The 11,197-nt window shown below is 40.3% G+C and overlaps 1 protein-coding gene across 1 annotated transcript; it reads right to left on the bottom strand.

Annotated features, from left to right (window-relative positions):
- Window positions 1–478: 478 nt before the first annotated feature.
- LOC311106094 (uncharacterized protein) lies at window positions 479–11,090 on the bottom strand. The gene is made up of 4 exons (XM_084148402.1): window positions 11,002–11,090; window positions 9,861–10,488; window positions 8,847–9,125; window positions 479–2,654 (listed from the first exon to the last, which is right to left on the bottom strand). Exons 2-4 carry the CDS (start codon window positions 10,194–10,196, stop codon window positions 1,929–1,931), a joined length of 1,341 nt encoding a protein of 446 aa, XP_084004528.1. The 5' UTR covers window positions 10,197–10,488; window positions 11,002–11,090; the 3' UTR covers window positions 479–1,928.
- Window positions 11,091–11,197: the final 107 nt, after the last annotated feature.

Genomic DNA, 11,197 nt, shown 5'->3' with positions numbered 1-11,197 from the left:
GGTCACCTCCCTGACCAAGGCCCTTCTCCCCCGATTGCTCAGTTCGGCCGGGCGGTCAGCTCTAGGAAGAGTTGTGGTGGTTCCAAACTTCTTCAATTTAAGAATGATGGAGGCCACTGTGTTCTTGGGGACCTTCAATGCTGCAGACATTTTTTGGAACCCTTCCCCTCGACACAATCCTGTCTCAGAGCTCTACGGACAATTCCTTCAACCTCATGGCTTAGTTTTTGCTCTGACATGCAGTCAACTGTGGGACCTTATATAGACAGGTGTGTGCCTTTCCAAATCATGTCCAATCAATTGAATTTACCACAGGTTGACTTCAATCAAGTTGTAGAAACATCTCAAGGATGATCGATGGAAACAGGATGCACCCGAACTCAATTTCGAGTCTCATAGCAAAGGGACTGAATACTGATGTAAATAAGATGTTTTTTATTAATTTTTTTAATTTGCAAAAATTTCTAAAAACCTGTTTTCCCTTTGTCATTATGGGGTAGTGTTTAGATTGATGAGGAAAAACATTTAATCACTTTTAGAATAAGGCTCTAACATAACAAAATGTGGAAAAAGGGAAGCAGTCTGAATACTTTCCGAATGCACTTTGTGTCTATATCAGGTGATTTAAGTGTGAATGTGGGGTCACACCAGATGCATTCTTAAAAACAGGAAGAATAAAGAAAAAACACCCTATTCATTTATATCATTTGAGTCTTAAAGGCAATGCAGAAAACATATAGGCAAAAACATAATACAGCTCTTTTTTTTTTTTTACTTTTAAATAGTTATTCAACTCTTTCCTTGGACAACGGGTGAACCAGCAGAGATATTCAACTATTTCCTTGGACGACTGGGTTATTATAGAACACCACACAAAACATTCCATCATAGTACCAAACCACACCAACTATCAAAATAAAACGATTATAAAAGAAAACGGTTTGGTAAAAAAAAAAAAAAACATCTCTGTAAGGCCTGATATGACACTGGTTTGAACAGTCACACATAGAGCATTTTGTGCTTTGAGTTTACAGCTATTCTACATTACATTCACTTCCTGTGCAGTACATGGATGGTACTACTGAGCTACACACAACTTTTCCAGGGACAAAACAGTTTCTCCCAGTACACAACCACTCACTTTATACAAAAACACACATTGTACAGACACAGATTATCTTTGTTAAATTAACCGCTCTTTTGAATTGAAAGAATCCCCCTTTTAATGCAACAAAGTCCACAGACATAACAGAATAATTGGCAGTGAGATTTGTTTATGTGGTTGGACGAGGCTACTGAGTTTGAGTGGCAGTTTCAGTCTTGGTCCCGCCTCTACAGGAAATAAAACTGGATAAAATCCTCTGTCATCAACCTGGAGATGTATGAAGACGCCCTGCTGATCTAAGGTCAGTTTGATTGTCTGATTGGTTGAGCTGTGCACCTCATTTCAACCATTGTGGATCAGACTGAACAGTAACAAGCCCTTGGAGCTGTCAGAAACAGACAGGAGAGGGAGGAGAGAGCCTCACTGGACCATGGAGATAACCGCTCATAGAGGCTGATATCTGGCCTGCCTACACTGAGATAAACCCCCCCCCCTCTCTTTTGCTCTTCCTCCAGGTACTTATCTCGTAGATATCCCTTAATGCTCACCACATACGCTGCTGCTACAGTTTACTATCTGTTACTTCATTCCTAGTTATATGTACATATATACCTCAATTACCTCGTACCACTGCATATCGACTCGGCACTTGTACCCCTTGTATATAGCCAAGTTTTCGTTACTCATTGCGTATCTATTATTACGTGTTACACTTTTCTATTTTCTTTCTCTCTGCATTGTTGTGAAGGGCCCCTAAGCATTTCACCGTTAGTCCACACCTGTGACAAATACAATTTGATGCTATCCTTCCTCTCTCTCCCTCTCAGTGACTTTGATCCTTGTGAAGCTGCATTCTCTCCCTCTCCACCTCTAGTCTCTCCCTCTCTATCTGCAGTCGTCCAGACTCAAACTTAAAGAACTGCAGCCTCTCTTTCTCTAACTGCAATCTCTCCTTCTCCAGCCTCAGTCTCTCGCCCTCCAGATCTATCATAGAAAGCCAGGGTTTATTCCCCTTTCTCTCATTCTGTCCAGCCACAGCAGAGGAAGAGGTGGTGTTAGGGGTGGGGGTGGACGAGGAGGGAGGGCTTTGCTGGGGGGGAGCAGCGGCCCGTTCTGATTGGTTCATGAGCAACACCCGAAGTTGCTCTTTCTCCAGCTGCAATCGCTCTTTCTCCAGCTGCAACCTCTCTCTCTCCACATCCGATTGACTCAGTCTCTCCTTCTCCAGTAGGAGGCGCTCCCTCTCCACCGCTAGCCGCTCCGTTTCCACAGCCAGACGCTGCTTCTCAAGCTCCACACGCTGCTTCTCCAAGGCAACCAGAAGTCCCGCACTCTCATGATTGGCCAGTCCTAAGCCAGCAAAGCCCAGTCCACCCAGGCCGGTCAATGAGAGATCCCGATTCATTGAGGCCGCCGCCCCCTTTGAGGCACTGAGCATTCCGAACTCATCAATGTGTGAAAAGACTTCAGGGGTACGTCCATCAGGCAGGAGGGAGGGGAAACAATCTTCATCATCCTCTACCTCACCCTCTCCGCTATCACCCTCCAGCTGACAGATAGAGAGAGACAAAGACTCTGATCATTGACATACTGATTAATACAATACAAACATATTGACACGCAGACTAGTGATGCATGGGTCAGCTGTTTGTTAACCCGCACCTGCCCGCAATTGCGAATAACCCATTCACCTCCCGACTATATGTGATAAAGTGAAAATATGCGGGCCGCACCCGACCGTAACCCACAATATAGAAAATGTGCTGTACAGTCAGATGGCGGAATTCTTTTGTTGACAGGCCTTTTAGATAGTTTTTTAGGGGGTAGATCAGCTTTAATGTTGCAGATAGATTGTAGGCCTCCTGTAGCTCAGTTGGTAGAGCATGGTGCTTGCAACGCCAGGGTTGTGGGTTCGATTCCCACGGGGGGGCCAGTATGAAAAAAGTATGAAACAAAAAAAAAAATTATGGAAAATGTATGCACTCACTAACTGTACGTCGCTCTGGATAAGAGCGTCTGCTAAATGACTAAAATGTAAAATGTAATTGTAACTTCCATCAATGTAATTGTCTGCATCACTTCCAATTCCCCATATTGTTTTTTTCCCCCCTCGCGTGCACACACACTTTTTAAAAATATATTTCCCTTTATTACTTTCCAACCCCACCACCCCTTCCCTAATTGGAGTAAACTAGTGAACAACAATGCTTAGGCCTCTACTTCCAGTTTATACATACTATATACATTTTATGGACAGTCAATTTTACAATAATTCTATTTTGTTTGTTTTTACTCCTGAACTTCCTCCACCCTCATCCTCTGCGATCATTTTCATGATGTCCATCCAGTTTGCTTCTATATGCCATATCTTTCTAACTGTGCTCTTTCCCAAAAGCTCCCAACATACAACCTATATACTTATTATGGACACAGTATGCTTACATTATTAGTTATCTTGTTATTAGTTGTGTTAGTTGTTATTAGTCCCAACTCCATTCAACACCACCCATCTATCTCTTAACACCATCCATATTGGATTTCTATTTGCCATATATTTTTCAACTGTACTGTGATGTTTTACAAAAGTTCTGAACCTTTCTATTCTCATTGTTTCTACAGATCGTAAATTGAAAATAAACATTTTTGCTAAAAGTATTATTATATTATTGATCGATTGACTATGACTTTTCAGATCACCCAGTAATGCTATCTGCACGGTTAGCTCCAGGTAAATATTGCAATCCTTTAGCCATTCCTGGACCTGTGTCCAAAAACAAGCTACAAATGGACAGTCCCAAAACAAATGATCTAATGATTCTGTCTCTTCGTCGCAAAATCTGCAGAGCTGGGAAGATTGTATCCCCCATATAAATAACATTCTATTGGTAGCAAGAATTTTATATAATAATTTAAATAGAAAAAAAAAAAAGTTTTGAATCCAGCATCGTTTGGCGTATCAGTTCATAAACACTATGCCATGGGATCGGTACGTAAAAAAATCTCTTCCCAACTATTTTGCAATCTATATGGGACGGCTGTCAATCCTTTGGTCCTTAAATTAAACTGGTATACTTTTTTATTTATCACAGTTTTCTTTAACCAATTATGTTCTTTAATGCAAGGCCGACAGACAAGTTCCTTACTTTTTCCCCCTTCCGCTTTCCGCTTCCATTTTTGCGGTAATGCTGCAATTATTTGGTTGTAAATTTGGGTAGAGCAGACATTTCCATATGTTTTTGTTAGCTGCATGTGCGACATAACTCCACCAGTCCTACCGATGATATCATTTACGAAGATTAAACCTTTTTTAAACATTCTGTCAAAAAATAAAGGTTTTTTGTCAATTAGTATATTTGAATTTAACCACAATATTTGTTGCATTATTTGTTCTGTCGTTTCTGGAGGATTAAATTGAAATTGCAACCAACTTTCTATGGCTTGTTTTAGAAATAGTGATATTTGGGAGATGATTTCCTTTTCAAATAACTTAAAGTGAGAGGTTGTAATCTGAATAAAGGGAAAAAGGCCATTCTTGAACATTGGGTGAGACAATCTTACTAATTTGCTAGAGAACCAGTTCGGATTTAAGTATAACTTTTGTATGACTGAAGCTTTTAGTGATAGGTCTAATGCTTTAATATTTGATAATTTCTGTCCTCCGAATTCATATTATAAATAGGCCCGTTTAATTTTGTCTGGCTTGCCGTTCCAAATAAAATTGAATATTTTTCTCATATAATTTTAAAAAACTGTTCGCTAAGCGTAGGCAAGACCATAAGCAAATAGGTAAACTGGGATAATACTAAAGAGTTAAATCAGGGTGATTTTTCCACAAATTGACAGGTATTTACCTTTCCATGGTAGCAAGATCTTATCTATTTTTGCTAACTTTCTATTAAAATTTATTGGAGTGAGATCATTTATTTCATTTGGGATATTTATTCTGAGTATACCCACATCACCATCAGACCATTTTTATTGGTAAACTACATGGTACTGTAAAAAATTTATTTTTTTGTGATCCAATACATAATATAGTACATTTATCATAATTTGGTTGTAATCCAGAGGGGTTAGAAAATGTATCTAGATCCTCTATGAGGCTGTGGAGGGATTCTAGTTGTGGATTTAAAAGAAAACATGAATCATCAGCATACAATGACACCTTTGTTTTTAAGCCCTGGATTTCTAATCCCTTGATATTATTGTTGGATCTGATTTTAATAGCCAACGTCTCGATGGCCATAATTAATAGATATGCCGATAGTGGACAACCTTGTTTCACTCCTCTTGACAGTTTAAAACTTTCTGAGAAATAGCCATTATTTACTATTTTACACCTAGGGTTACTATACATGATTTTAACCCATTTTATAAGACATTCTCCAAATTTGAAATGCTCCAGGCATTTATATATAAACCCCAGTCGTACTTTATCAAATGCCTTTTCGAAGTCTGCCATGAATACCAGGCCTGGTTTCCCAGATTTTTCATAGTGTTCTTTTGTTTCCAGTACTTGTCTTATATTATCTCCAATGTATCTTCCATGTAAAAAACCTGTCTGATTAGAATGAATAATGTCCGACAATACCTTTTTAATTCTATGCGCTATACATTTTGCATCACCACACTGAAGTGTAAGGGGCCAACAATTTTTTTAATGGACTCGATCTTTATATTTTCCACTTCTATCCTGTTTCAGTAATAATTAAATCAACCTTATTCTTGAGTGTCTGATAACCTACCATTTACATAGGAGTGGTTACAACATGCTAATAACGGTCCTCTGAGTATATCAAAAAAAGGTTTGGTATACCTTGACTGGTATGCCATCCAACCCTGGAGTTTTCCCGGACATAAAGTCTTTAATTGCATCCAGAAGTTCCTCCTCTGTAATTTCACCTTCACATGAGTCTTTCTGTATGGCTGTTAATTTTACATTATCAATAGAAAAAAAATCTCTACAATGAGCTTCAGTTAGAGGAGATGAGGCGACTGAAACGAAAACATATGCTTAAAGTACTTTGTTTCCTCCTTCAAAATATAATTTGGTGAATCATGGGTGACTCCTTCATTTGTAACCAGTTTCAGTAAATTATTTATGGTAGCATTCCTATGTTGAAGATTAAAAACGAATTTGGTGCATTTTTCCCCATATTCCATCCAGTTTGCTTTATTTTTATAATATATTACACTTGATCTTTCTTGAATAAGTTTCTCCATTTCTTTTTGTTTTTCCTCTAATTTATTCTGAGCCTCTATGTTACAGTTTTTATTGCTATCTATCTGTTCTGTTAGACCTTCTATTTCCTTTGTTAGTATGGACTCTTTTGACCTAAATTGCTTTTGTTTTCCCATGTGGAAATTCAGTAAGAGTAATGTATATGCCAATTATATGATGGTCCGACCGCATTCTGTCCCCTATCAACACTTTTTAAACTTTTGGTGCCAACGAGAATGACATAAGAAAGAAGTCAAGACGACTAGCTTGATTGAGTCTCCGCCATATATATATTACTCACTAGATCAGGATATTTAAGCCTCCATATATCTACTAGTTCTAATGCATCCATGACATTCACGATTTCCTTAAGAGCATAAGGGTGATTGTTTGTAGTGTGATTTCCTTTATGGTCCATTGAGCTATTTAAAACGGTATTATATTCTCCCACCATAATAATAGAGTCTTGAATTGCTTGCAGGGTTGATAATTTATTATATATATATATATTGTCAAAGAAGTGTGGATCATCATTATTTGGTCCGTAAAGGTTAATGAGCCATATCTGTTTATGGTCCAATAACATATTTAAAATAATCCACATACATTTGCACATTCGGATCGAAATTACTGTTAATTAATATCATCACCACTTTTGAGTTTCTTTGCCCATGGGAGAAGTATATTTCGCCCCCCCATTCCTTTTTCCACGCAACTTCATCTAGAATTGTTGAATGAGTTTCCTGTAAACAATAGATATTATATTCCTTCTCTTTGAACCATGTAAATATTGTTCTTCTTTCGTTATTTGCTAAGCCATTACAATTATAACTGGCTATACTTATTTCACCATGTACCATAATGAGATACAAATTTCAAATCTATTTATCATTATATACGTTTGTAAATTTACCAATAAAAAATACCATAGTGATTGAGTGTCCATATAGCTGTACCATGATATTTGCATTGCTACTAAGTAACCCTCCATTTGTTCTCCACTAATTCCCCCGCTAAAGTCCCTCCCCATCCCAAATTGGGCCGTCATCCCAGTGATCGGCATCCAACCCCCGTCCCTCCGGATCCCTAGGGCCCCTAACATCCTTACCCCCTTGCAACAGATATGGGATAAACACACACGCACACTCTAACACAATCAACCATAAAATCAGATGCTCAACAGTTGTTACATCCCAGAGCCCAACTCAAGAAAGGACCTGATTTACAAATGCATACATGAATGCATATACAGTTACAGCTGTTTGAGAAAGCATGCAAGATTGAGCAAAAATGGACAACAATGTGAGATTTGATTAATCTATTTAATCTATGTCAAGTCCTAGGTGATGGAGATCAGATCCACCCTCTAGGCCTATGTTTTCGCTTAAAATGTATGACATTTTGGTAGCAATTTGTTAGTCAATAATTAGATACTTGCAGCTTCTCTTCGGTCACTGCTTGTTACCCTAGAAGACTAAATAAACCATTGATCACCAGAATAATGTCATAACTCTATAGAATGAATGCTTCTATCTAGTTGACGTCGGTAAAGTTTGTTTTCTCTTTACTCTTTCATCTCTGCTTCCCTCAAGCAGCAAAGACGTTTAGGGACTGGGAGAAAACGCTCTATAAAAAAAAAAAAAAAGAAGAAAACTGAAAAGATTCTCCATGCAAGATTTCCAAATGACATCAGTTTGACCGGTTTTAAGGAAATTAATAGCTTTTAAAAATGACCCAACATATTTTTGATAAGATTTCAGTTCGGCTTGGATGCATATTTTAAGTGGTTGAAATACTATCAGCTTTTAAGGTGCAGCACCCCCACCTTTACAGACAGTCCCTAACCTCGCATTCACTCGCTCAAGATGCTGAAATAAATCAATGATATTTCTCCACTCCTGTTCCGGAGTCAAAATTCAGTGTATAATTTTACTGCAAGAAATGCTTAATTCTGCTGGAGTTAATATTACATTAGGCTATATGAGTTGTAGACCGACAGTCAGTGTCCAGATTTCAGTGAGGCTACTATTCCATTTAACCCATCTGAACAGTACAGTTCACTTGATGTGCCATTTTGAAGTCCCCGTCTTGTGACTGTCGAATTTGTATAGCGACCACAATCACACATAACATAGGGACCTGCCATCATCCTCTTTTACCACTTCAGCAAATCTTTAAAATGTGAAGTGTCCTCCCTTCTATTTTTTTTAACTCTCCATTTCGCAGCTTTTCCTCTTATTTAATTAAACTCAGACATTGTCTTTTTTGCCCCAGTGGATCGATGTAAACTTTTTCTGCCCAAGTTCCCAAAAGCATTTGGCAGTTGGTGTGTATTCGGCTTCCTACAGTTAGACCCTATAGCTTAGGCTACACACTAACGCCAGATAAAAATAATTTAACAAAAACCTCAATGGATATGGATTGCACAAGAATTCTACAATTATGGATTTTCTTATGCATCGTGTTCCCTTTATTCAACCCACAAATCAATAACGCGCACACAAACACAGAGATCCTCACCCTGTATCCATTGGCCTCCTCCTCCTCCTCCTCCATCTTAACCCCCGTGGACATTGAGTGTCCGCTGGGCTCTCCAAGATCTGCCAGGTCCTGCCAGTCGCACTGGGACTCCTTGGGAAAGCCAGAGAGGTCGAGCGACTGGTCCCCTGAGCCCAGTGAGGCGTCGTGTTCAGGGGAGGAGGGATCATACTCTGCCTTGAGCCCTGTGGAAAGAGACCGCTCAGCACGGAGCTGGTTCCTCTTCATTAGCGACCGCCAGTCCAGGTAACGCCGCTTCACCTGGAACCACACACAACCATTACAATGAGTGGTGATGTCACAACTCAAGATTCTTCAGGAAGTATAGTTAAATCAGCACTGGGAAGTGAGAGCCCAATGGAACTCCTTCCAGTGAATGGGGCTGAATTAAACTATTGAAATGCGGCCCTTGTATGTAGGATACTTCCTGAGCTCTTTTCAGTGTTGTGTTCGAGGCCACCTAAAGCGAGGACAAATAGAGAGCCACTACAAATTATCACTAACCCAAACAGGTGTATAATAAATAAAACTACAAAATATGTTACAACTTCCCCTGGTCTCCCCTTACTAATAGTGAGCTTGCAACTTTCAAACAATTACCCCCACTCTTCCCTCCCAGCGAATCAAGGAAACTCTGTAACAAAGTTTGAGGATATTTTTCAACCAAAGTAAAGGGACAGTATACGATCAAAGTAGGAAGCCCAATTTCAATAGGCGATAAGATATGAATGTGTCATGAAAGCAGTGTGGATATTTGGGCTTGCGAAGCAGTTTTATGCGCTGACAATGGGCTGATAATTATGAGTTTTTTACGGCGCTGGTATCGGGAAGAAATTACGAGTCCTCATTGTCCGAGACCAAGTCAAGACAGAGTACAAAAGTATCCGACACGAGACACTCAATATGTGGCCTAGAGACCGGACTCGAGACCGGACTCTCTTTCAGAACATAATTTGTCACTATGGAAGTCCCCTCCACACACACACACACACACACCTCTGAAGCTGTGCGTAGTTCGCCCTCTCCCAGTGCGTTGACGCCTCCTGCTACCTCCTCCCAGGCTCGTCTCTTCAGTTCGTTGATGGCGGTGTTCTGCTGGCGGGAGAACAGCACGTCTCGTCTCTTGTGGATCTCCCGGATCAGCGTCTGCGTCTCACGAACGCTGTAGTTACTCTTCCTCTTCCTCTTCAGCTGTTTCATCTGCAGGAAATCCAGCCTGGCGGTCAGGAGGGGCGCGCACGCAGATGGAGAGCGAGACAGATCAAGGAGGGATGGCGAGAGGGATGGAGAGACAGAAGTCTTACAGAGGGACTCTGAAAGGGAGAGGGACATAATTGGGCAGAGGCATAGAGAAGTGTGAAAGAGGGAGAGCGGGATGGATGAAGGGGGGGGGAGAGATACAGAGAGAAGGGGGGAGAGAGCAGTCAGGCCAGCTTGGACTTCAAGAAGTGAGTGTTGTAGATCGCTGGATGAAGGACTGCTGTTGAGAAGAATCCCACTGTCCTGCCTCAGGTGACACACTCCCTTAGTTCACGCAAAGGCCAAAGGTCACAGAGCACAGGTAAGTGCTAAAGCAGGTGTGTCCTCAGGCAACCAGAGCACCAGGACAGGGCTCAGCTTCCTCCTGAAAGACAAACAGGAGCAGAGCGCAACCAAAGAGTGATTATTTGATTCAAAATGGTGGTAAACTTATCTTCAATAAAACTCTAAATGGGTCTGTTCTGTATCTTGATCTGTCACAGGACTAGTGCATGCTTTGACAGACCAAAGACTTCATGTAAGAAGACTGCTGTATATTGACCTTATGAGTATCGCAAAAACAAAGATTTGTTTGCAGGCAACCATAATTTCAAACCATGCCACAATCATGTTGTTTTTCATTTATTTGAGCCCACGATTGACGATGGGGGAACAGCTAGTTATCATATCTGTCTTTCTATTTTCTGAAGTGAGACGGGGGATCAGCTAGTTTGGTAACGTAGCCTAATTGGCGTTGTTTGTTGAACCGTTACTTTAGCTAGCTAGCACACCAGCACCGTAAAAACTCAAACCCCCACAGATCCTTTTTATTGAACCGAAATGGCCACGCTCTCCTACGTAATGTAATGCTATTTATGATCATCGTAAAATAACTCACTTATCAATTGTAGAGAATAAATCAGATGCTCATCAACGCCAAAATCTGAATCGGAAAGACACCTTTAGGCGACGCAACGTAAACATCCTTCCCATTGGTCCATCTTCTTCTTCTTCTGTGGGTTTTATGGCGGACTACATCCAAAAGTTGTATTGCCGCCACCAACTGGACGGTTTTAAACCACAAAATATATCAA

This window comes from Coregonus lavaretus (assembly GCF_964263955.1).
Source record: "Coregonus lavaretus genome assembly, chromosome: 30".
NCBI classification, from domain to species: Eukaryota; Metazoa; Chordata; class Actinopteri; order Salmoniformes; family Salmonidae; genus Coregonus; species Coregonus lavaretus.
The sequence above is the reverse complement of the archived record's forward strand: the minus strand, read 5'-3'. Positions and strand labels throughout refer to the sequence as shown.